The sequence below is a fragment of the Asterias amurensis genome, chromosome 13 (genome assembly GCF_032118995.1).
Source record: "Asterias amurensis chromosome 13, ASM3211899v1".
NCBI classification, from domain to species: domain Eukaryota; kingdom Metazoa; phylum Echinodermata; class Asteroidea; order Forcipulatida; family Asteriidae; genus Asterias; species Asterias amurensis.
Genome location: NC_092660.1, coordinates 11,232,063 through 11,258,787, shown reverse-complemented (window position 1 = coordinate 11,258,787; position 26,725 = coordinate 11,232,063). Strand labels below are relative to the sequence as shown.

Here is a 26,725-nt window from a genome sequence, read left to right as displayed (position 1 = left end):
TCACTTCAGAGGGAGCCGTTTCGCACAATGTTTTATACTGTCAACCTCTCCCCATTACGCGTTACCAAGTAAGGTTTTATGCTGATAACTATTTTGAGTAGTTACCAATAGTGTCCACTGCCTTTAAATGAAAAGCAAGTACAGACAAACAAGTAGTATCAGGGGCCAATTTCACAAAGATCTAAGATTGATCATAACTGCAAATCAATCGTAGTTGCTAAGAAAAGTGTGATGTCACAATACAAATCACTATGGTGATACCTAAAATTTGTCTTGCGATGAACTTTATTGCTTTGTGAAATCGGCCCCAGGCTCTACAACAACTTAGAACGTACACCCTCAGTTGGAGAAATCTACCAGTGCATTACACACCAACATACAAAAACGAATTGATCAATCAAGACTAGTAAATATCACTGGTCTCACAATTACCGACAAGGCATGCAAGCATCACATCAGCCCCAAAACAAAAAGGCGTGATATTCCCTCATTTTGACAACCAGTAGTGTTAGTACGCAAGCGAGGTATGCAATTTACATGTCTCACGGTCAAGATTCGCTGCATATCTGTTGGGAACCTAACAAATGACACACTGGTAGCATCAGGTTATATGTCCCACATTATCGATTGCAAAATCATTCACCCAACTTGTGCAAAGCAATTTTCACAGATACAAATATTTGATGTGATACTAATAAAAAAGAATAAAAATCACAATACCAAAACTTACATAGCACCATGCATGTTGACACTGGTGTGGTGTGTGTCTTGTCAAAGGTGTGTGGTTGCTGTATGTTTTTATTCCCCTTTTTGCTTGCGTATTTTATATAATTATTGTATATACTATTGTTGTTCTCTTAATGATGTCCTTTTAACTTTTTTTTAAAATGTTGTATCATAGTTGCAGTTCAGTTTTTCTATCTATCTCAAATGACACTAGGCACAAACTCAGCAGGTACACTTGTATGGACAAATATACAATAAGGAATTGAATTAATTTGATGTGATGTTTACTAGATGTAGGGGTTGAACTCAACTGTAATGCAGAGACTGAATTTGAATGCAGTGATCAATGTATAACCAAAATGTGGCACTGTGATGGTGACGAAGACTGTGAAGATGGTTCGGATGAAGCTTCCTGCCCAGGAGGTAAGTTTAATCTGGACACTGGACACTATTGGTAATTGTCATAGACCAACATTCTCACTTGGTGTATCTCAACATATGCATAAAATAACAAACCTGTGAAAATTTGAGCTTGATTGGTCGTCAAAGTTGGGAGATAACTATGAAAAAAAAAAAAAACCCTGTCACACGAAGTTGTGTGCTTTCAGATGCTTGTTTTTCCGACCTCAAGTTCTAATTCTGAGGTCTCGAATCCAATTCATGGAAAATTACTTCTTCCTCAAAAATTATGTCACTTCAGAAGGTGCCGTTTCTCACAATATTCTACACGATCAACCTCTCCCCATTACTCGTTACCAAGTAAGGTTTTATGCTGATAATTAATTGTGCATGAAGCATTTAAAGACACTAGACACCTTTAGAATGCAAGCGAGGTATGCATTTACATACTTCATGATCAAGATTAGCTGCATATCTGTTGGGGACCTAATAAATGACACAAAATCATTCTCTCAACTTGTGCAAAAACTCAGCAGGTACAATTGTTATGGACAATAAATATACAATAAGAAATTTAATTAATTTGATGTGATGTTTATTAGATGTAGGGGTTGAACTCAACTGTAATGCAGAGACTGAATTTGAATGCAGTGATCAATGTATAACCAAAAGGTGGCAATGTGACGGTGACGAAGACTGTGAAGATGGTTCGGATGAAGCTTCCTGCCCAGGAGGTAAGTTTAATCTGGTTTTATAATAATGGGAGACTTTGGAACGCTAGGTGACACGGACTGTGAAGATGGTTCGGATGATGCTTCCTGCCCAGGAGGTAAGTTTAATCTGGTTTTATAATAATGGGAGACTTTGGAACGCTAGGTGACACCGACTGTGAAGATGGTTCGGATGAAGCTTCCTGCCCAGGAGGTAAGTTTTATCTGGTTTTATAATTAATGGGAGACTGTGGAACGCTGGCAGCAGACCTACCAGGTAAATTTCCATTGTTTACGTAGCTCTGAGCATGCGCACATTACCGAGAACAATGGAATTTACCTGGCAAGTCTGCTGCGACCAAGCGTTCCAAAAGTCTCCTATTGAAAAGTAAGTATAGTAATGCAAGCATCACCCCAAAAAACAAAAAGGCATGATATTCCCTCATTTTGACAACGAGTAGTTTTTACGCAAGCGAGGTATGCAATTTACATATTTCACGGTCAAGATTCGCTGCATATCTGTTAGGGACTTAATATATGACACACCGGTAGTATCAGATTCTATGGCACACATTATCAGTTGCAAAATCATTCACACAACTTAATCGTGCAATTTATTGGCAAATTATGAGCAATTTCAACATAATTTCACACACATAATTATTTGATGTGATGCTTCATAGAGGACTGAACAGTCATGGTACTAAAGTTAGTTATACTCTTGGTTCATCCCGATCTAGTTCAACAATTGGTGTGTCTGAACAACGGTATACAGTATTAGACTGAATCGGATTTAACCCATATACAAGTTAGACCGTCGAGCTAGGGGGTTTATCTTTAGACCGCTTCGGATTTATCTTTTAACGCCGTTTTGTGGACAGAATAAAAAAGACCAATTGATCATCATAGGTAAACACATGGTGACCAATGAACACGACAAGCATCTGTGAATAAACCGGATGTTAGAGTAATGGAGTCGCGTCTGCTTTGACATCTTATAAAACCAAAGATAAATCGTTTTTAATTAACTCAGTATGCCCAATTAAAAGGGATAATAATGTTGTTAAGCGTCTTGATCTAGCTATCTAGGATTTGTGATCTATAAAAACATTCGATTAGCTTTCCTGTGTCGACCCTGCGGTGCTCATTCGAGCCCCTGACAAGAGCTAATTGAACGATCACTCATCTTGTGGTGACGTCCTGCACCTCGGGCCAGCCCCAAACGACCCGTTCCACAAGCAGGGCACTTGGGGCTGACCAGAATGAGCCCCTGGAATGACGTCAAAGCTATTCGAACATACCGGGGGCAGATCGGGGCCAACCCTGGGAAGCTAAATCCAAAGCACCCTAAAATAGCATTTTTATTTCACCTTGGATTACAGACCAAACATGTTCTGATGATGAGTTTACCTGTGATGATGGATCCTGCAAGCCGTCTTCAGTTCGCTGCAACGGTGTTCAAGACTGCCCTGGAAACTCCGATGAGAAAGACTGCTCTGGTGTTTGTACAGCGCGAAACCGCTTCCAGTGTCCTAATCAATCCACTTGCATCTTGACCTCTCAGCTTTGTGACGGCACTTCTGACTGTCAAGGCGGTGAAGACGAAACCAAGTGCACTGCTCGTAAGTCAAGACTGCAGATGATAAGAATTTGACTATTTTAAGGTGAACAGGAATGATGATAAAAGTAGTGAAGCTGTACAAAAAAATGTAGATAAGTTGTAGAGATTATAGATAAACGAAAATGTATGTTAGCTGAGAAAAGGTGTAGACGAAACGGAGTGCAGTGCTCGTAAGTGAAAACTGCAGATACAACCAAATTATTAAAATGTTAGTTTTAGGTGACAGGAAATGACAACAGAAGAAGTGGATAAATAAAGTATCAACGGACAAATTGACCTCGATTTTGTTTTTGGTCAAAGATAGAAGCAGTATTTCAAAGGTTTGCAGTGTCTATTCTAAAGGGTGTAATATGGCCGAGTGGTTGAGAGCATCAAATTCAAGTTCTGGGCCCGCTGCTCACCGCCAAATTCTGTGCTTACGATCAAGATTCCCCACTTGACGTGCAAGAGACCAAATTTCTGCGCAGCCTTGTAAGCGTAGAATGCCTAGTACTGTAGAGTATGCAGGCAGTCGCACAGAAGCCAAAATTCACCTCCAACCCGTGAAATATGCTTGCCGTAAGCACATAATTCCCTGCTTCCGTAAGCGCTGATTCTGTGCTAACATTAAGTCGAGCCTGAAATTGAGCCCTGGTGGTTAAAGTGGCACAATGCTTCGGACTGTGGGCAAGTTGGTATTTGAAAAGTGTTTGTTATGAAATGCATATGATTATAAAGTAGTTTTAAAGACAGTGGACACTATTGGTAGTGGCTGTAAAAATTTGAGCTCAATCGGTCGTCGAAGTTGCGAGATAATAATGAAAGAAAAAAAACATCCTTGTCACCCGAAGTTGTGTGCTTTCTGATGCTTGAATTCGAGACCTCAAATTCTAAACTTGGGGTCTCGAAATCAAATTCGTGAGAAAATTACTTCTTTCTCAAAAACTACGTCACTTAAGAGGGAGCTGTTTCTCACAATGTTTTTTACTATCAACCTCTCCCCATTACTTGTAATCAAGAAAGGTTTTATGATGATAATTATTTTGAGAAGTTACCAGAAGTGTCCACTCCCTTTAAAGGTAAAATATAATGATCCACACTAATTAATAAGCCTCGAAATTGCCTTATACGTCATGAAATAACACTGCAAGCCAATTTGTGGAGTCAAATTTTGTACTCCACATAATGCAACCCTTTTAGCTGCAAAGTAAAAGGAAAACCATGTGTGTTGAGGGTCAAGGCTTAGCAGTCTTCGACAGTGAATCCCAGTTCTGTTATTTACAGAATGTTGGTTTGAATCCTTTTGTCCTCAACCAAGGCACTTTGTCTTATATACTTGCTTCGTTCCACTCAGGAGTACAAAAAGGGTAGTGCCGGGAGTCTTCGATGGACTGGCATATAAACACAAAAATTATTCATACGTTCATTATTTGCAAATGCAACTGATGCCCAAAGTTTGCAATGCTCACCTGCATGAAACGCACCCCTGATGTAATTTTTGGGATCTCTTTTTTTATTCTTGTCATCAAAATTTGAATGCAAAGCAGCCAAAGTTTGTAATGCTCACCATCTTAAAACGCAGCCCAGATGTAACTTTTTGGGTCTCCTTTTTTATTCTTGTAATCAAAATTTGAATGCAAAGCAGCCAAAGTTTGTAATGCTCACCATCTTAAAACGCAGCCCTGATGTAACTTTTTGGGTCTCCTTTTTTATTCTTGTAATCAAAATTTGAATGCAAAGCTGCCAAAGTTTGCAATGCTCACCAGCTTAAAACGCAGTCCTGGTGTAACTTTTTGAGTCTCCTTTTTTTCACAGAGGCGTGTAGTGATGACAATGGAGGTTGTGGAAGCAGACAGTGCATCAGTGTCCCCAAAGGCTATTACTGTGACCATGGTGAGTGAAGTAGAAGCGCATCAGTCCATATATATTTGGTTTGCGGTAACACCATGTGTGTATCTACTTTGCCTGGTAGAGTTTGTTCTTAGAGAACTGTCTTGCTTCATTCTACTACCGCAGAGTAGATTGTTCGGGTGTTCGGGAGACTTCTCAGTTCTGAAAAGAACTGTTGATGGTATAAAAATAGGCTGGGACTACTACTTTAGCTTATAGGATCGTAATTAACTGTACTACCGCGGAGTCAGTTCTTGAATTGGTCTCAACGTCTCTACTAGCTTGCTCTAGTCATCGTCAGGAGACTGTCCATACTCAGAGAGGATGTGAACATGCCCCCACCCACCTCGAACCAATATGTCATGCTGGGGAAACAATTAGTCTGCCTGCTATTTAGCATATCGATTATCAGTATATCTATGTTTTTTGCTTTTGCAGTTTAGTACTGATAGTACTCTGGTATTGGTGATAGTTTGATAAAGGTTTGTGGTGTGTCGTGGGAAGTTAGTAAAGAGCACCATAGAGCTTTTGATGTGGGTTAGAGTCCCATTCTGAACACTTGTCCTTCAGAAAAACACTTAACAAGTACTGTGTTTCCTCCGGATGGGACATGAAGCTCTAGGTCGTGTATACTAGGATTGGTATAGTGCCAAGAAAACATCTTTTACATAGCGTGCACCCTGTTTACAGGTTTTCTCAGGCTTGTGAACTTCAATAATTACATTCACTTATGAGCTATTTATTTATTTATTTATTTATTTATTTATTTATTTATTTATTTATTTATTTATTTATTTATTTATTTATTTATTTATTTATTTATTTATTTATTTATTTATTTATTTATTTATTTATTTCCTTTATTTACCCAGGGTGAGCCAAATCAGTAAACAAAAAAAACTGGTTTCCATTTGGGCCCTGTGAACAAACTAACATGTTAAAAGTAAACAGAAAAATCACATGATAAAATTACGATATAAAAATTACATAAATATTTAAGAATGTAAGCTATTATTGGTTTCATTACCAGAAGTTTATAATAACTATTATTCATACCTCATGCATAGAATCTTCTAATCTGATCGGTTAAAAATGAAGTCATGGAATTAGCTATGCCCCCTTTTTCTATCAATATGACGTCATATAGTGGCTATGCCCGGGGGATAGTCACGGTTTTGACATCACCGAGGGCTGTCCCCCTCATAGCAGTCAATATTTCAATATTATAATATTCATAAAGGAAATATCAAGGATCGTTATTTGTGGTTTACACACACGGACAAATGTGTTTGGGACTTCAACCATGAAATATCCAAAGTGAAGCCTTGCAGACGAACGTAAATGTATTTCACTCTGACTATAACAGAACTTTTTTGGTCCAAAACAGTTAAGTTGTCGTGACTATTTAAAGCCTTAAACATAAATCATAAAATTCACATACATACTTCATACTTCATGTCTGATTTTTAACCGATCTAGATATTGATGAGTGTGCACAATCGTCAGACAGCCTTTGCCCAGGCATTATCTGCACCAACAGAGTGCCCCCATAAGTCATATAATGTGTGTTTTTTTCATACCCAGTACCACCTAAGCTCCTTCTAGTAGACCGTACCACAATCAGAAAACTGAACGTTTTCTCTGCGACAACGGAGCTTGTAGCACGGGGGCTGAATACAGCTGTTGCCATTAGCTACGACCCTAGTATGGATGCTGTTTATTTGACTGATGTCGGAACTCAAAACATAAGCAGGTCATTTTCAATGTTCATTTTTTCGTGCATAATATGTGACTTAGCTCCAACACTCTTCAAAGATCTTTAGGAATTGCCTCAAAGACATTTCTCAGCTTGACAAGGTTGCATTCAATAAAATAAAATAGTCACGACTTCAGAAACTACAAAAATAGTCAACCTGTATGTACAACAATTTTGTAAAGTCCCTTATGGGAGGAGTGCTGGCTCTAAAAAGAGACGGTGTGGTTTTGACGTTCCAAACAGATTCTCTCCTCATTTCAAGAAGAGTTGAAGACATGCACAAACAAAACTCCTCCCAAAAGAGATTTTCACATGGCTGAAACTTAAAGTTTACTGCTTGTAGTTACATCTTAATGTTCACACCATGCAAAGCTTCAAACATCTTTCAGTCAAAACTTTGGCTACTCCCAAAAAAACTTGGAAAATTTGAGACTCCAACCTTTTGTACTTTGAGATAAAAGTACATAGTGTCACTACTGTACAAACACCTTCATTCCAAAATTGTTCTTTCAACATGCAAAGCTTTAAATCTTGCAATGAGTTCTGGAAATATCTTTAGCTTAATAATTATCTTGCACAAGAAATTATTTTTACAAGACTTTTATCATTAACAGAAGAAAAACGATGTACAAAGCTTAACTCATGACCTTTTTTTGAACAGCATAATGTCTTAGTGCTTTTTCAAATAGGAACAACATGCAGGTTAAACAGTCTTGGGCCGATTTCACAAAGAGCATAGATTGACCTTAAAATTTAAATGTTTACAAAACATGATGTGACAACAAAACAAAAATCACTGTGATGATTTGACATCTCATGTTGGTACTTTGTGAAACGAACCCTTTCCATGAAAACTATGCTAATTACATTCACATATGCGTATAGTTATACCCTATTGGTTGGCAAACGCATTAGAGATGTGCACTAAGCAGACACACAGTTGCGTCTGCATCCCACACCCATTAGCCATATATACAAAACAGCGCGATGTTCCCTCATTTTGCCAACCAAAATGTAGCGCATGTGGTATGTTCAATTAACGTATTTCATGGGAAGGATCTATTGAGTCTTGGTTTTATAAATCATCTTATCTTTGATTTGTGGTGCAGACTCAGCTTCTCTAATGGCTCATCAGTCCACACCCAAGTAGTTGTTACAGATACTATATCGAACGGCGTAGCATACGACTGGGTCTACCGAAACCTCTACTGGACTGACACAGGTGATGATACCATCAATGTTGCTAGATGGGACGGCAGTTTCAAGAAGACGCTCATCAATGAGAATCTAGAAGAGCCTCGAGGAATTGTGGTAGATCCAGCTGAAGGGTAATATTTGGTGCATGCCATCCTGCAAACTCCTGACCCATCTAAAGAAACCAGTTTTATTGGTTTTACTGCTGTGGCGTGTCATAGTAGCAGTTAAGAGTACGGCACTCAAGATCAGGGCCCAATTTCATAGAGCTGCTAAGCACAAAACTTTGCTACGCATGAAATTTTTGCCTTGATAAAAACAGGATTACCAACCAAATTCCAACAGGATTTTCAGGATAAATAAGCAAAACAACAGCTTAATACCAGTAACAAGCAATATGTAACAAATATAAATTTGGTTGGTAATCCTGTTTTGATAAAGGAAGAAATTTCATGCAAAAGCAAATTTTGGTGCTCAGCTCTATCAAATTGGGCCTTGGTGTTTCTGATCATCTGAGTGCTGGTTGGAGTTCCAGTCCTGACACCTGTGTCCTTAAACAAAACAATTTTAACTATGATGCTTTGTCCTTCGGATGGGACACACAGCCGTCGGTCCTGTGTATTGTTTAACACAAGTAAAATATGCCAGTGCACTGATCGTAAAGAGAAGGTGGTGGTCGGGTTCGACCTGGTGCTCCTAGTTTGATTGGCTGCATAACAACGATGTAACAATGGAGTAACATGCCTGTGATATTTTTTCACAGGACTCGGGAAAGTACTGAGTATACAGTGCTAACACACATCGGTGTATGGGTAAAAACCAAAATTAATATTCTTTATCCCCGATGCAAATTTAACATCTATTATAACAACACCTTGTTAAACTTTACACGGTGCTATAAGAGGAGTTGGTCTCATAGTTTAAACGTAGTCCAACATACCTTGCAGGAAAAATACTGAATGTTGAAGCCACTTTTGAAGCCACTATTAATATTACCATTATTATTAATATAACCAAATCATTAAGTCAACGCATAATGCAAGTCATACCAAACCATAGGGACTATCATTTGTCTTTTCCTGAATTAGCTGTAAAAATACCCTGTTTTTACTCCTTCAGGTACATGTTTTGGACAGACTGGGGTTCAACACCTCACATTGGACGAGCTGGTCTCGATGGTCAAGATGCGGTTACCATAGTAACTGAAGATATCATATGGCCTAATGGTATAGCTCTCGACTATGATGAGCAACGAATCTTCTGGATAGATGCTAAGCTGCGTCGAATCGAGTCCTCAGATATTGATGGGAATAATCGACATGTTATCCTCGACACAAATATTAGACATCCTTTTGATATCATCGTACATCAGGTATATAATCAGAATTCTAGGATAAAGACCACTTGTAAGCCAAAGGTTACAGGTACCAATCCAGCTGCGAAAAAAATTACATTATTAGTATTTATAGTATTTGGGGTTGATAAAAAAACAATGGAAATTTTACTAGACCAACTATCTCCCAATTAACGTGCCGACTCTAGGTCTACCAACTGGGCTATCTGGGCCAATGTTAGCAAACTCCCTATTTGTCAGGGTTCAGTTCAGGTGTGCCGGTCAAAAGCCATACAACTTTGACTGTCATTAAGCCAGGAATCACACCAAAGTTTACGATGCAACACCAGGGAAGCAGTAGGATGAGCCTAAGAAACATGGTGCGCATTTTTAAAAAAGTACATTTTTTCCCCTGCCTAGGCCAATGTGTACTGGACTGACTGGGAGACTGACGCAGTGTCAACTGCAAATAAATACAATGGAGAACGAATGGAGGACATTTTAGATGACATAAACGCTCCAAATGGTTTGGCATTGATGGACCAACACATTCCGCATTTAGGTACGTCTCGACTCAAATCGTGATTTCAAAGTTCACTTAAGGGGATCACCATAAGGGCATGCGACTTTTCATTTCGGATTGGGGTACTTTGTGTAGGAAAAAACCCACAGATTTACATTAAACTTACACAGTAAGTGCCGATAATGATAGTAGAAGGGTGCCCTTAAAATATTACTTGCTGAGGTGCTGTACCTTTTGAGAAATGAGTGAAACAATGTCAGGAAACTACGTTTTACATGCTTAAATAATATTTGTCTCACTGAGACGAAAAATGTTTTTATGACTTGTTTTACTCATGTCTCAAAAATTACAGCACCTCAGTTTTCCTATTTTAAGAGAAGCTTTCTACCATCTTTATCTTCAAACCATGTGAGTTGAATGTAAATCTGTGAATGTTGTGTTTTGTGTCTTACAAAAAGCGAGACCCTTTATTAGATCAAATAATAAACCACAAGGGAAACTGACGGGGTAAATTTGCACACTGCTAAAAATGGTTATCTTGAAACAAGAAAAACATCCTATTTTGAGAAAATCTTCTTGTGTCACTCCCTAGAAAATATTTTCTAGGGAGTGACACAAGAATAATTTTCTTAAAATAAGATGTTTTTCTTGTTTCAAGAATACCATTTTTAGCAGTGCATTGATTCAAGTTTGTACAAAGAAAAACAAAATTCTAGTTTTTAGAGTGTTTTAAAATTTGGCTTCAAATATTTGTAAATTATTATTTGTCTCTTTATTCTCGTACAGATTTAATTAATTTATGTGAAAGCGCTGGTAATCCATGTTCCCATCTATGCTTGAGGTCCCTGAGTAACCAACAGGGGTTTGTATGTGCCTGCCCAACGGGTACAACGCTTGCATCCGACGGAGAAACCTGTCTATGCGAGAATAGAGGATTGCTCATGAAGGATGGAGTTAGGTGTGAAGGTAGGAATACAAGAATAGACTGATCCATTAAGCTCCGCCCCATTGCGTATTGACCAATCACAACGCAACTAAGGTCTGACACTAAGGTCCGACATGCGTGCACGTATTGTTGGCACGCACGGCAGAGTTGTGCAGAAAGGCATTGAAGAGCCCCGAATTTGGGGGGAAAAAACACAAGACCAACTGGCCCAGAATTTAATGGATGTTAAATTTGCATCATGGATAAAGAATATTCACTTTTTTGTTTTTTTACCCATACACCGATGTATGTTATTGTGATATTCAGTACTTTCCCCCCCGAGTCATGTGAACAAAATATCACAGGCATATTTACTCGGGTGGGATTCGAACCCACGACCCTTGCAATTCTAGAGCAGTGTCTTACCAACTAGACTACCGAGGTTACCTAGACTACCGAAGTTTATGTACATGTATATGGTGGATTACATAAAGTGCTTACAATGCGAGCAGCTTTTTTGCTAGCAAAACCAATTCTGTAATGTTCCTTTAAAATCTCTTTTATTTGAATACACCTAATTTGTTTATCTATTGCCCAGTCTCACTCATGCATAATGTCCATGTCCTTTTTTTGTGTGTGTACTTATTTGTTTACTCATTTTTGTCTTTAGGGAAGGAGAACAAAAAGCATTTGCTTCTCCTCTTTCCTACATGTCAATGTCAAACTATTGCCTATTTATTGTTCATAAACTGAATCAAGTTTTCATTTGTAAAAGTTATTATGGGAATCAATGTGTGGTGAAGAGGTTTTCAACTAGTGGTTTAATCCGAAGACGAAGTCGAGGTAAATTATAAAGATCCAGGCCTCGGCGGGTTTAAACCACTAGTTGAAAACCGATTCAACACACTTTGATTCCCGTTCATAAATACCTTTTTGGTCAAAAACAGCATCACTTTTTGGTCAAAAAGTAAAGTAAAATAAATGCAAAAATTATAATTGTTAAATGATTCCTAAACACCCCTCCAGCTATGAAATGGTAAAGCCCTTCGCCGCCCTCGGGTAAACAACTCCTTATAAGGGAATGCTGTGTGCGTCGCACGTATCACGTGATATGGCACAACTGTTGCAGCCGTTGCTCTTGACCAATAGGAATGAAAACTGTCTTATAAGAATAGGTGCATGGTCGCGTGTCATGCCCATGAACTAACACTTTTTATCGGTCATAAACAAAGGTTTATACACACTCAAGTGACACGCTCTCCACCAATAGGAATAGCGAAACTGTCTGAGGTATTTATGAATATATGTTTTCTGAACAATATTATCACAATGTATTGATTAATGTTGACATGAAATAAACTTATCTGAAATGAAAAGATCATTACCAATGGCCATTTTAGACTTACGACATCATTTATAGAATCCAAACTCCTTTCAACTTCGACCAAATTGAAACCTACCATTCACCATTTCTTTTAGCGCCGAATGCCTGTGAAGAAGCTGGACGTATCTGCTCCCATATCTGCCTCGAGGTCCCAAGATCAGTGGATCCTGCTGGGTTTAGATGCTCCTGTCCGGGAGACAAGGCTCGCCTCACTGAAAGCAATAACTCCACTTGTGTCTGCCAGGACGGAAGTCTTTTACAACCAGACGAGATTAGTTGCAAGGTTAGACTATATTGTTGAGTAGAGGTCTTCCTGTAAAAATATAAAAAAAAGAACACAAAATTAATCATCTTTGACTGTGTGATTAGTAGGCTACATGTTTTGTCTTGTGTTTATTTGATTACTTTTGCATTTGAAAACACACAGTATTTAGCTGTTGCAAACTGCTTATCAACCAAAAGGACCTACAGTAAAAATGCTGGGAAAAAAGTAAGTGGCCTGCGTTTTCGACCTTAGCAGAGCATTCGAGCAGAGCCTTTGAGAAAGACTCTGCTATTGAAAAAAGCACAGTCCTCTCTACAGCTGGAGCCAATTTTGTAGAGCTGCTTAAGCACATAATATTGTTAAAAATGTCTTGCATATCAAAAATAAGCAGGACACAGTCACAAAGGTCCAATTACCTTATTCTGCTTAGCATGATTTTGATATGCTTAGCTACATGTGTGCTTTTAAGTAGCTCTATGAAATTGGGCCCAGGCAATGCTTAACAAAATTGGGCTTAGAGTGTAGACCTCAATGTTTCAGTTCAAACTGTTGGTTGGAAGTCGAGGAACATCAGAAATGTAATAAATGGACACTCATTGCTTATCAGCTTGTAGAAAAGTATTGCTGGATTTGTTTTGTTCCAGGCTCAATCAGAATGCGGTCGTAGAGCGTTCCAGTGCCGTGAGAGTGGAGAATGCATCTTGCTCTCCGCAGCATGCGACGGACACCAGCATTGTAAAGATGGGTCTGATGAAGACCACTGTGTTGGTGGATGCGGTGACTGGGGTTATCGGTGTAATAATGGCCACTGCATACCTAAATGGCAGCGCTGTGATGGGGAAACAGGGGATTGTCCCGAGTATGAAGATGAAATTGGATGTGGTACGTGATAAAAAAGTTCAAAGTAGATTCCAACCTTTTGCACTTTTCACAATCTATCCATTTACATTGTACCTTGGCTTTCTTAAATTTGGGCAACCACTATAGTCTTCATAATTTAATAATATAATAATATTTATTAGGGCAATCACATTTACAAGCACATGTACATACATTAAAAACATTTAAGAAAACAAAGTAAAACAACAGTGGGGTGCCCAGAAGAGCATAAAAGTTAAAAAAATAACTCGCCAAAAGGCGCATGTCTCCTAAATAAATTTTGTCAATGTTAGTCAGATGGCAAAAAATAAATTCACATGTGTAGCGTTCACTGGCATGCACTTACCCTGCATGCTATGCATCATTTCAAAAGGGAGAGAAGGTACTGGTTCATGCTCTTAATGGGTGGGTTCGATTAGCTTCCCCGTGTCGACTTCGGTTGAGTCCCTGACAAGAGCTAATCGAACGATCACACTCGCCCTCACGTGGTGACATCACACACCTCGGGCCATAGCCCCAAGTGACCCGTTCCACAAGCAGGGCACTGGGGGCTGATCCGTGTGTGAGCCGGGGGTTGACCCGGGGAAGCTAATCGAACTCACCCAGTATCTGTTTTCTGGAAAATGTTGAGTAATCTCTGATTCTGTGATTCTCTGTTATACATAAAAAAATCAACAGGCTGCCACCATTGTCTCTCATTGTTACTCAGTTTAAAGAAACATGTCGAGTTGGTCTTTGAAAAGCGTTTGTAATCGTTTGTTATAAAATGCATATGGTTAGAAAGATGTTTTAAAAGTAGAATACAATGATCCACACAAATTTACCTCGAAATTGCGTGATTTTCCTTTTACTTTGCAAACTAACACGGTCGGCCATTTATGGGAGTCAAAAATTTGACTCCCATAAATGGCCGACCGTTTTCGTCGATGAGGTAACAGAAGAGGATCATTATAACCTACTTTAAAAATACCTTTCTAATCATATGCATTTTATAACAAACGGTTACAAACGCTTTTCAAAGACCAACTCGTCTGATCCAAGGCAACGTGTTCCTTTAAGAGGCAAGCCCAATGTTCCGAGATCTACCATACAATGCCAGATTATCAGCCATGGCCAACAGCCAAGGTTCTGTGATTCAGGGAGAGTGACTAGTAATATTTTCTCACAAGAAGTGCTTTCCTTTGTCAAGTAAGGGTTTCATTTTTTTTACTCCAGAAGTTAACAAATATTTAGAAAAGTAACACCTTCCTTGGCACAGTTTTTTTTTTGGGGGGGGAATGCAATTGTAAAGTAGTTAAAGTCGATCATGATAAATAAATGTATCTAAAGTTTGCTTAAATTTTGTCCACGACATCGCTGTAACTCTCTCTAAACTCACTCAATGACTCAACTGTACAGAGAATGTTCCTGATTGGTGCGGTACAACAGAACCTGACCCCTGCCCGGGAGTGACTTGCGTCAATTTGCAAGCAGGACTACAGTGTGTTTGCCCTTACAGTTATGCTCTTCAGCAAGACAACCGAACGTGTCAGTTTGCTTACCCAACACCACCCAAGGTAATTGTTGTTTTAGTATAAATTAATTTTAAATGAGAGACTTTGTTGTTTTTTACATCTTTTTATCTAAAGAGAAACATTCTGCTCTTTCTTCACTCAACACTGATGTACCCCGCCACACTCCAAAGGTTCCGTTGCGGTTACTGAGAAAATGGCGATCCCTTCTGTTGCTTCCCAGGTTGTTAATTGTAACCCAGGCACGATTCCTTACAAGGTTGCATTATATACATATACTGCTGCAGCCGATTTCACGAAACTTTACGCAACTGCGTAAGTCTACTTGCGCAACGTTTATGGCGCAACTTACGCCATAAACGTTGCGCAAGTGGACTTGAAATCCGCTACAGGAGTGTATGATTGTTTACCAGCATCCCTGAACAAAGATATTGCCATTGTGCCATATCTGCTGATTTGAGCAAAGCCTGATTATTTTTTAATGAGACTGTCTATAACCAATAACCAATCTGCTCATAGGTCGTTCAGACAACTTATATCCCCAAATCAATCTGCCCATCTCCGTCTTATCTTACTTTTGAATTTCTTGACCCTTCCTCAGTGAACAATTTGTTTTCTTGCAATAATCAAAATGTGTCTTTTTCTACTTCTGACCTTAGCCCCTTTCACACAAGAGCAATTTACATGTAGCAAGGGTTGAGTTGAATTGTAGCATGTTTGTACACAATGTACCTCATGTGAAAGGAAACAAAAAAATTCAACTGTCCAAATTCCTTTGCAAAATCTTGTCAAACATTGCTTCAGTTTACAACCATGCTAAAATTAAGCAAGGGACCCCAGTTAAATTGCTGCCATGTAAATAGCGCTATACTACTATACTTTCTTTAAGAAGAAAGTATAAATAAATTATAAACTTGCAGGTACAACCATGTGTTAATCTCTTAGGGTGAGTGTTGGCTCTGAAAAGAGCCGGTTGGGTCTTGATGTTTCGAACAGTATACTCAACATACTCAGACAAGAAGAAGACAAGCAGAGTACACTGTTCGAACATAAAGACCAAACCGGCTCATTTCAGAGCCAACACTCACCCGAAGAGATTTACATATGGTTTTACCCACAAGTTTACTATTTATTTATAGTTTCTTCTTATGTCTCAACACCATGCAAAGCTTCAAACAATATCTACTTTCTTTATTGTGATCAGTTGTTGTTAGCTGCCAAGCACCTGCTTCTGCAGATTGATACATTGTATTTGGAGGTTAAAGATGTGCAAGGCCCTTGGAATAACCTCCTCGGCCTAACGTATGGTGACGATGGTACACTGTTTGTCGGTGATATTGAAGTTGATACAATAGACAGGTAGCGTACAAAATATCTTCCTTCTGGTAGAATTTAAATGTTTGGAGAAAAAAAACACAGACATGGTTTTGAAAGATGGGCTGGACTGGGTTAAATTGGGTTTCATTGAGATGTTTTGGTTTTTCTTCATTGCTTTCGTTAGGGGGTTCCATAACTCGACAAGCTTTGCTTTTTATGGGCCCCCTCCCACTCCATCGCCTTGTGCTCTGTTTTGGTTTTTGGTTTCGTTTTCCGTAATTTATATTTTGCCTTTGCTTGTAAATGTTGTGTAATAGTATTACTTCATGTATTATCATTATTCCATTTGCTTGCCAAACATAATTCTTTATTCACTCCCTAAATTGTTTTGTTTATTTGTTTGGATTTGGAAATAAAGTGAATTGAATTGAGTTGAATTGTTTAGGAGTAAGTAGAGTTCGGCTGGATCAAAACAGCTTTGATTTTTGGTCACGGTTGACATAGGCCGGACTGGGATAGTGGTAACTTGAGATGGGATGTAGTGAATTGAATGGACGAGGCATGTCCTTAAAGGGAAGGTACACGTTTGGTAATTGTCACAGACCAGTCTTCTCACTTGGTGTATCTCAACTTAAGACCATAAAAAACAAGCCTGTGAAAATTTGGGCTCAATTGGTCATCGAAGTTGCAAGAAAATGATGAAAGAAAAAACACCCTTGTTCAACGAAATTGTGTGCTTTCAGATAAAATAAAAGACTTCTAGCTAGAAGTCTTTTATTGTTTTAGTGAAAAATTACCTCTTTCTCAAAAACTACAATACTTCCCACAATGATTTATAATATCAACAGCTCTCCAATGCTTGTTAGCAAGTCAGTTTTTAAGTTATTGTTTGTTTTGAGTAATTACCAAACGTGTACCTTCCCTGTTAGTGTGAGTAGGTCACAATTACATTGAATGAGTTTATTTGTTTGTTTGTTTATTTGTTGGTTTGTTTGTTTGGTTTGTTTGTTTTATTTCCATTTGTACAACAACAAAAGTACTGGGAATATTACTAAGTACAAATAGGGGGTTGCAATCAGGGGAGGTAACCCTCCTGTATTGGAGCACCCAAACTGCTGTAGAATGCTGCATTGGTTCAACAAATTTTACTTTTTCCTTTATAACAGGCAACCACGGGGACAATATCACTCAACATTTCACATCACACACAAAAATCAAAATTAAAAGACCCTGGACACTATTGGTAGTTGTCAAAGACCAGTCTTCTCACTTGGTGTATCTCAACATATGCATAAAATAGTAAACCAGTGAAAATTTGAGCTCAATTCGTGGTCGAAGTTGCATGATAATAATGAAAGAAAAAACATCCTTGTCACACGAAGTATTGTGTGTTTAGATGGTTGATTTCGAGATCTCAAATTCTAAATCTGAGGTGTTGAAATCAAATTTGTGGAAAATTACTTCTTTCTCGAAAACTATGTCACTTTAGAGGGAGCCGTTTCTAACAATGTTTTATAACATCAACCTCTCCCCATTACTCGTCACCTAGTAAGGTTTTATGCTAATAATTATATTCAGTAATTACCAATAGGGTCCACAGCCTTTAAGACCGACAGTAAAGTACATGTTTTGCCTCTTTCAGGTACGACACCACTGAAGGATCCTTTCGCCGGCCAATTATAGCGGCCAACCGGACCGTGGTTTCTAGGCCAGAAAACGACACTGAGGGGTTGGCGTATGACTGGGTCAACAAGAATCTGTACTGGGTGAACATGAAAAAACCTGCGTCCATTGAAGTTATCAGTAACAATGGCCAGTTCCCGTCAAAGAAAATCCTGAAGAATTTGGGAACACCAAGAGGTCTAGCAGTGGACCCAAAAGAAGCGTATGTTATTAGTTTGGAAACATTAAGTTACTTTCTATCAAAATTTTCATTGTTCTAAGATGAACAAAATAAATATTAAGTAATACCAACATTTCCAGTGCTGTACATGTAAGATGTACAAAGTAAATGAGAAGTTATACCATCTTTGTATTGACTAATGATTTTCTGACAGATATTTGTACTGGACTGACTGGGGAAGCAACCCGATGATTGGCAAAGCAGGTTTAGATGGTTCCAATCCAATAAAACTGGTACACACTGACATTGTCTGGCCTAATGGACTGACGCTCGATTTCCAAGCCAGACGGGTGTACTGGGTGGATAGTAGACTGGACAAAATGGAATACATTGGGTTCGACGGTGACGGAAGACGCATTCTGATTCAGAACAAGCCGCTTTATATGGAGCATCCCTTCAGTATTGCTGTTCACCAGGTAATGAGAAAATACCAAATACCAAATGTTCAGTCAAAAAATCTAGTTTGGTCTTTTTCTAATTGATGGCTTTGGCAACCACTGTGGCTTCAAAAGCCAAACTCTTCACGGTTAAAGGGTTTTGGGTACTTTTTGTAACACAAAACACAATGTCCACAGATTTACATTAAACTTACACCATTTGAAGATAATGATAGTAGAAAGCATACCTTAAAATATTAGTTGCTGAGGTGCTGTTGTTTTTAAGAAATGAGTGAAACAATGTCATGAAAATGCGTTTTTACATGCTAAAATAATTTTCGTCTCATGATCACTGAGAAGAAAATTATTTTCATGACATTGTTTTACTCATTTCTCAAAACTATAGCACCTCAGGGAGTATTATTTTCAGGGAAGAATTCTACCATCATTATCTTCAAACTGTGTAAGTTTAGTGTAAATCTGTAGCCATTGTGTTTTTTGTCCTACAAAAAGTACATTGATAGACCCTTTAATGAGGGAGCCAACTGTCGTACCTCCAGCTGAAGCTGCTTATTTCGAACATAAGTTCCCTGGTCATGACACTTTCAATGAACAACCCTCTCTTGTTCTGTAGGCTATGACAGCATTCTAACTTGTTTCTTGCTCTTAGATTCTAACCCAGTGTTATCATATGCATTAAGCCTTTTTACAACTTAAATTAAGATAGATACAAGTTGTTTTTGCAAGCTACAAAAGATAAGTATCTCTAAGTTATTCTGATTTTCACAGCACCTGGTATTCTGGAATGAATGGAGGTTGAACAAAGTAAACATTGCCAACAAGTTTACTGGAGAATTACTGCACTCAATTCCGCTAGACGTCCAGCCATTCTTTTTGTCCGTTATGGAACATTCCGACATTGGAGGTATGCATGCCTAAGGCTGGGTTTTTGTATTTGTCTGTAGGACACCAAGATGAATCTCACCAAAGCATTAATTACCAATGGCCACACAGGCTTGGAGTTTCTAAAACACCACAGTGTTTACTATACTACTTACTAGACTTTTATACGGTCTACTAGTGGGCTTATTGTGTAGGACTTTTCCGCCTTCGGTGAATATTTCATTTGGTGCTCGATATGGGGCATATACCTACTTCCCCTAATTGTCTCTTCATACAAATATGGTTGGAGTCTCAGGAATTCTTTAGGGGATTTTACAGGGAAGTTCTGTATAGATGAGGGAAAAGAGTTGGTAAGACTGCGGAAACATTGCATTGAGGGTAGAGAGATACCCTCTGCCCAATCATATCGAACATGGAAAATAAAGCTTTGCTAACAGCTTCTTCAGACGGGTACTTCCCTCCCTTTTATATCTAACCAATCATTCCTGCACATTTCCTCTTTGTTTTCTCTGGTTCATTTTTTACAGTAATCCCTAACCGATGTTTGAATCACGGCTGTTCCCATATCTGCCTTCCCTCCCCCTCAAAACAGACGGACTATATCTGTGCATGTCCTCCGGGCAGTCTTCTGGATTGGGACGGAAAGTATTGCCTCTGTGAAAAAGGAGGGCGCCTGCTGGAAGATGGAATCAGCTGTGAAGTAATGAAGACTTGTATTTAGTAATTTAATTGGTCTTGTGGATTTGCTTGCCCTTTAGAAAATTTTTAATGGGATTTCCGGCGAGATTTTGCTGGATAGCACTGGGAAAAACTTGTGAGAGACTTTTGCGGGATTTTGCAGGATCCCGGCGGATTCCCAGATAGTGGGAATCTCGGCGGGATTTTGATGGGATATTTGGCAGGGTTGCAATGGGATGAAATCCCGGTTATTTCAACCGGAATCCTGGTTAATTCAACCAGAATCCCGGTTAATTTAAATCCTGGTTAATCCAACCGGAATCCCGGTTAATCCAACCAGAATCCCAGTTAATTCAACCGGAATCCCGGTTGATTCAACAGGAATCCTAGCTGATCCCGGTCACATTTATCTGGACTCACAGCCAATTCAACCCGAATCCCATGTAATCAAAACAGATTTTTTTTCCAGCCTCAAACAGGATGCAGACGTAGAGATTTCCAGTGCCGTGAGAGTGGAAAATGCATCTTGCTCTCCCAAACCTGTGACAGACACAAGCATTGTAAAGATGGGTCTGATGAAGACGACTGTGATGGTGGATGCGGTGACTGGGGTTTCCAGTGTAATGATGGCAAATGCATACATAAACGGCAGCGGTGTGATGGCGTTACAGGGGACTGTCTTGAGTATGAAGACGAAATGGGATGTGGTACGTGATCATTATTTGCACAGTAGATTCCAACCTTTTGGCCTTCTTTTACAATCTATTGATTTACCTCAGTCTTTCCTAACTTAAGGACCCACTTATTCTTATTCGTTTGTTGCTATCATGTACTCGAGTTTATGCTCATAATATCCCTTTATTCCTTCTCTGTGAGATATAAGAGTCCACAGGCTGCCACCATTGTCTGTTGCTGTACTCAGCTCTGGCATACCATGGCAGATTATTGGTAATGACTTAGCACCCAAGGTGCTGTGGTTTATGCGAGTGCCTACTCATATTATCTCAGGGGACACTCAGCAAGTCTTGACGCTCCTTATGAGAACATTGTTGTATGTTCTTTGTCAAGACAGTGTTCCATTGTGTCGCTGAGATTTTCAAAGGAAAGCGATGATTCCAGAAGCTTGACAAAAGCTTGACAGATAAAACCTCGCATTGGCACAAGTTTTCGGAACACATACGTAAAGTGCAAACTTTCCCCCCTCTATCATTGTAACCCTCTCCAAACCCGTCTGTCTACCTACCCCTACAGAGAATGTTCCAGATCGGTGCGGTACAACACAACCTGATCCTTGCCCTGGAGTGACTTGTATTACTTTGCAAGCAGGACTGGAGTGTATTTGCCCTGACAGTTATGCTCTCCAGCAAGACAAGCGGACATGTGAGTTCGCATACCCAACACCACCCAAGGTAATTGCAGTTTGAGTATTTATTGCTTCTACATGACTAAAAGTCTATTATTTTGTTTTAGATCTTTTATCTCAAGAAAAAATATCCAGGAGATGGAGGTTCAAATCCTGCTCTTTGTTCACCCACAGTCAGTTTCCCTTGCAGTTACTCAGAAAATTGTAATCCCTTCTGTTGCTTCCAATGCAGTGAATTGTATTAAATACAGGCTTGAATGTTTACCAGTGTCCCCAAAAAACAATCTACACATCTTAGCTTTTATCATTTGAACTTCTTGACCTCTCAGTTCCTTTCTTAAATACTTTTATATTACTAGGAATGATCCTTTTCTACAACTGACCTCTTTGTAAAGTGTCTCAATTTCTTTTAACTGATCAGTTGTTGTTAGCTGCCAGGCATCGACTTCTGGAGATCGATACATTGCTTTTGGAGGTTGCTGATGTGCAGGGCCCTTGGACTAACGCCATTAGTGTAACCTATGGTGAAGATGGCAGACTGTTTGTCGGTGATAACTTACAAGAAACAATATACAGGTAAAGTATTAACCTCCTTTTTTTCTGGAAAAATGTATTAGGCGGTGGAAAAACACTGACATGCTTTTGAATTGTATGGCTGAATAAAAATATCTTTGTTCGAGTCGATCTAAGTTTAAATGGTCTGGACTTGGATGTGTTAGGTAACTTAAAATGAGATAAACTGCTCACAAAAAGTAAGGAAACTTTTTTCAATCCAGTATATTTGTTATTATTTAATACTCTCTTTGTATATGGTATATATCAATGCAAAGCTGAACTGTTCCTCTTTAAAATGATACCACTTTTGCAATGATTACATGTTGCTGGATTTGTCTACATGAATAACAATGAGGCAAAGTCACAAATCAAATGTGCCAAAACTACCGTTGTCTGTGAATGGTCAATAGGTAATGCTCATTAATCACACCGATCAAGATTTTCAGAACCATAACACAGTGATTTTCACCAGTGAGCTCATCGGACACAATTTACCCTCATCTCATGAAAAACACCTTGTTTGATGGGTATTTGCAAGAAGATATTCTACAGCCGGATGCAGTCCCATACTTGCAGACTTTGGACCAAACTCCATCTTTCAAGATGACAACGCTCGCCCCCCCTCGAGCCCGACTGGTGACTGACTACCTGAAAAATGTTGGGTTGCACCGGATGGATTGGCCCGCTAACAGTCCAGACCTGGATGCCATGGAACATCTGTGGGACCAGCTTGGCCTCGCTGTCCGCGCCAGAACCACCAACATATCAACTGTGGCTGACCTAACCAGGTTCCTTAATGAAGAATGGAACGCCAATTTCTCCTCATCATCAGCGCATCACACGAATTGTGTGCAGCATGAGAAGAAGGTGCCATGCTGTCATCAACGCCTTCGGATCATCCACTCGTTACTGAACTTTTTGTATCAATAAAGTGTATTAAGATCAGTTAGTTGTCTTGCTCTATACCAAATTTATTGTCTCAATCAAGTGGATTAAGATCAGTAAGTCGTCAATTACAGTGTCAATTCAAACAGCAACACAAAGATATTGCTAATTTTGGCACATTTGATTTGTGACTTTGTCTCATTCTCATTAATGTGGTCAAGTCCAGCAACATGTAATCATTGCAGTTGTGGTATCATTTTAAAGAGGAAGAGTTCAGCTTTGCAATGATACATACCATATACAAAAAGAGTATTAAATAATAACAAATATACCGGATTGAAAAAAGTTTCCTTTCTTTTTGTGAGCAGTTTATATGACGAATTGACTGACAATTAAATGCTGTCTTTAAACGTGAATAGGAATGGGATACACTGAGGTAGAGCTGGACTTGAAGGAGGACAGAGGGTTGCATTGGGTTTTGAACAGGATTTTATTCAATTGTCTGAGAGGTTAACTGGGTTTGAAATATAAAGGGATATGAACAATTATTTGGGTAACAACTGGGTTAAATTGAGATTTGAAATGTTAAATTGGGTTCTAATAAGAAAAAATAATAAATCTTATAAAGCGCTGGTTTCTGGACAAAACTAGTCACTGCAAAATACGACCAAGGGAAAGTTATTGGTAAGGTAGGTTTTGAGATTGGATTTGAATGAAGAAATGTCAGGTTGTGATCTAAGGGTGAGAGGCAAGCCGTTCCAAAGGCGGGGGGGGAAGCAACTGAGAAACTTCTATCCATGTTAGTGTTCAACCTGGAAGATGGAACTGCAAGCCAGTTTGCATCACTCGACCTTTGCTGAAGCACAGGCTTGTACGACAAAAGAACCAAGTTAAATTTGGATTTGCAAGATTAAATTTGGATGCTACATGTGGTATGAAATTTTGATTAGAGGAAACTACCATGAATAAGTGTGCTCAGCTATCATGGGCAACTAATTTTCAGGGTGTTTTTGTTTGATGCCTCGGAATAGGGTCTTATACATTAGATTGGGGCGCATTATTATTTGTATTGTTTAATGAAATAGCTTTTGTACGCTTTTTCCATGGCTCCAGGTACGACACCACTGGAGGACATTTTCACCAGCCAGTTGTAGCGACCAACCAGACCCTGGTATCTGGGCGAGCCAACGACAGTGAGGGGTTGGCATATGACTGGGTCAACAAGAATCTCTACTGGGTGAACACATTAGAACCTGCATCCATTGATGTCACCAGTAACAATGGCCAGTTCCTGTCAGCAAAAGTCGTGAAGAATTTGGACAAGCCACGAGGTCTTGCAGTTGACCCCAAAGAAGCGTATGTTATCAGTTTGAAAAGATTCCGTTATTTTCTATCAACATTTTCAGTGCTCTCAGATGGTTTTTTGTTTTTTTTTATTTTATTTTATTTATTTATTTTTTTTCATGCAAGTTGTCAGACACACAAGGCCTGAATGCCACTTCAAGTGTGGGCTACAAATTTTTTTTTTTTTCCAGAGGCCAGTTCTCTATAAAGATGTACGAAATAAATATAAAGTTGTACCATCTTTGTAATGACTGATGATTTTCTGACCAGATATTTGTACTGGACTGACTGGGGAAGCAACCCGATGATTGGCAAAGCAGGTTTAGATGGTTCCAATCCTACTAAACTAATACACACTGACCTTGGATGGCCTAATGGACTGACGCTAGATTTCCAAGCTAGACGGGTGTACTGGGTGGATGGTAGACTGGACACAGTGGAATATGTTGGGTTCGATGGTGACGGACGACGCATTCTGATTCAAGACAGCCCAAAAGTACAGCATCCCTTCAGTATAGCTGTTTACCAGGTAATGAGAAAACAACAATGAATGTTATATAAACACAATAGGTTGTCCTTTTTCCAAATTGATGGCTTTGGCAAGGCACTTAAACTTTGGTAAGGCACTTGAACGTGAGCCAGGTACTTTTTTGAGCAAGGATTTTGACTTTGAGCAGCACCTGACCATGCATGAGCGAGGCACTTGGCCTTGAGCTAATTCCTTAGCAAGTCACTTGACTTTTGGCAAGGTACCTGACTTTAAGCATGGGACATGACTTTGAGCTAGGCACTATAAGCTAGGCACTTTCAGCTATGAACATGAACTTGAGCAATACCTGACCATAAGCATGGCACCTGACTTTGAACAATGCACTTTACCTTAAAGGCAGTGGACACTATTGGTAATTACTTAAAATAATTATTAGCATAAAACCTTACTTGGTAACCAGTAATGGGGAGAGGTTGATAGTATAAAACATTGTGAGAAACGGCTCCCTCTGAGGTAACATAGTTTTTGAGAAAGAGCAATTTTCCACAAATTTGATTTCGAGACCTCAGAATTAAATTTTGAGGTCTCAAAATCAAGCATCTGAAAGCACACAACTTTGTGTGACAAGGGTGTTTTTTCTTTTATTATTATCTCGCAACTTCGGCAACCAATTGAGCTCAAATTTTCACAGATTTGTTATTTAATGCATATGTTGAGATACACCAATTGAGAAGACTTGTAATGACAATTACCAATAATGTCCAGTGTCTTTAAGCAAGGAACTTGACCATGGAGAGAGGTAGTTGACCTTGAGCTAAACCTTAGTAGGGCCCTTGACTTTGGGTTTGAGCATGGCACTTGACATTGAGCATGGCACTTGACTTTGAGCATGGCACTTGACTTTGAACATGGCACTTGACTTTGAGAGGCTGGCACTTCACCTTTAGCAAGGCACTTGACATTAAGCAAGATGTACACTTAGCCTGGCAGAAGAAGCATTTGATGGGAGTACAGTACTACTGGTCATGGCACTCCTACTTGTGTACTTGAGCAAGGCTCCTATATTGCTCCAACCTTGGTGGGATTTTATGTTTCCTGCGTGTTGCAAAATGCACATAACAATTAGGTGGAACAAGCACAATGATTCTCTCAAGCTTTGCTCTGTATTTTTGTTTCAGATAAAAAGATAAATAACCATACTATGATAAAGATGACAAAAGAACCACAACATCTCACTGCAATCACAAGTTTTCAGCAAACCTTTTTCTATAGATCTTGCATTTGACCAATCCTGCCACCATTTTAGATTGTGTAGAAATGAAAACTTATGTGCCTGGTGTGCTGCGCATTCCAATGAACAACCTTATCTTATCGCTACGACAGAGCATTCCAACATGCCTAACATCTTTTTAAGACTTTGATCAAGATATATAGATATGCCATTGTTTTTCAATCAGCAAAAAACAATAACATTGTAAATTGAAATTATTCTGATCTTCACAGCACCTTGTAGTCTGGAATGACTGGGGGACAAACGAAGTAACCATCGCCAACAAGTTTACTGGAGAAATACTTAACTCAATTCCGCTAGACGGCCAGGCATTTTTTATGTCTGTAATGGAGCATCAATACGAGATTAAAGGTATGCAAGGCTAGTGTTTTTCTTTTTCTAAGGACACTAAGATGAATCCCTGGCTTACATTAACACCATCAATGGCAAAACAAGCTTGTACAGTTTCAATCACTACAGTATATTACACTAAACTACTTAACTAGATTGTATAAGGTCTACTAGTAGGCCTACTGTGTAGGACT

General features: G+C 39.1%; 1 protein-coding gene and 1 long non-coding RNA gene across 4 annotated transcripts in view; one reads left to right on the top strand and one right to left on the bottom strand.

Annotated features, from left to right (window-relative positions):
- Positions 1 to 26,725, top strand: part of LOC139945733 (low-density lipoprotein receptor-related protein 2-like) — a 56,313-nt gene that overhangs the window by 11,956 nt on the left and 17,632 nt on the right. For 2 of the 3 annotated variants that reach the window (XM_071943109.1, XM_071943110.1), the window contains 23 exons: positions 1,018 to 1,149; positions 1,728 to 1,859; positions 3,218 to 3,457; positions 5,251 to 5,328; positions 6,910 to 7,078; positions 8,191 to 8,409; positions 9,395 to 9,647; positions 10,029 to 10,170; positions 10,918 to 11,097; positions 12,536 to 12,723; positions 13,350 to 13,587; positions 14,983 to 15,140; positions 16,300 to 16,454; positions 18,055 to 18,297; positions 18,470 to 18,731; positions 19,482 to 19,617; positions 20,123 to 20,295; positions 20,743 to 20,980; positions 21,525 to 21,682; positions 22,058 to 22,212; positions 24,190 to 24,432; positions 24,691 to 24,949; positions 26,414 to 26,552. In XM_071943109.1, the coding sequence (XP_071799210.1) occupies positions 1,018 to 1,149; positions 1,728 to 1,859; positions 3,218 to 3,457; positions 5,251 to 5,328; positions 6,910 to 7,078; positions 8,191 to 8,409; positions 9,395 to 9,647; positions 10,029 to 10,170; positions 10,918 to 11,097; positions 12,536 to 12,723; positions 13,350 to 13,587; positions 14,983 to 15,140; positions 16,300 to 16,454; positions 18,055 to 18,297; positions 18,470 to 18,731; positions 19,482 to 19,617; positions 20,123 to 20,295; positions 20,743 to 20,980; positions 21,525 to 21,682; positions 22,058 to 22,212; positions 24,190 to 24,432; positions 24,691 to 24,949; positions 26,414 to 26,552 (4,290 nt within the window). The remainder of the gene's footprint in view (positions 1 to 1,017; positions 1,150 to 1,727; positions 1,860 to 3,217; positions 3,458 to 5,250; positions 5,329 to 6,909; positions 7,079 to 8,190; positions 8,410 to 9,394; positions 9,648 to 10,028; positions 10,171 to 10,917; positions 11,098 to 12,535; positions 12,724 to 13,349; positions 13,588 to 14,982; positions 15,141 to 16,299; positions 16,455 to 18,054; positions 18,298 to 18,469; positions 18,732 to 19,481; positions 19,618 to 20,122; positions 20,296 to 20,742; positions 20,981 to 21,524; positions 21,683 to 22,057; positions 22,213 to 24,189; positions 24,433 to 24,690; positions 24,950 to 26,413; positions 26,553 to 26,725) is intronic. The other variant, XM_071943111.1, reaches the window with a different exon arrangement.
- Positions 8,324 to 26,725, bottom strand: part of LOC139945738 (uncharacterized) — a 37,626-nt gene continuing 19,224 nt past the window's right edge. The window contains exons 3-5 of the long non-coding RNA XR_011787171.1: positions 24,782 to 24,938; positions 12,517 to 12,753; positions 8,324 to 8,450 (exon numbers count right to left, since the gene is read on the bottom strand). This is a non-coding gene — a long non-coding RNA (uncharacterized lncRNA). The remainder of the gene's footprint in view (positions 8,451 to 12,516; positions 12,754 to 24,781; positions 24,939 to 26,725) is intronic.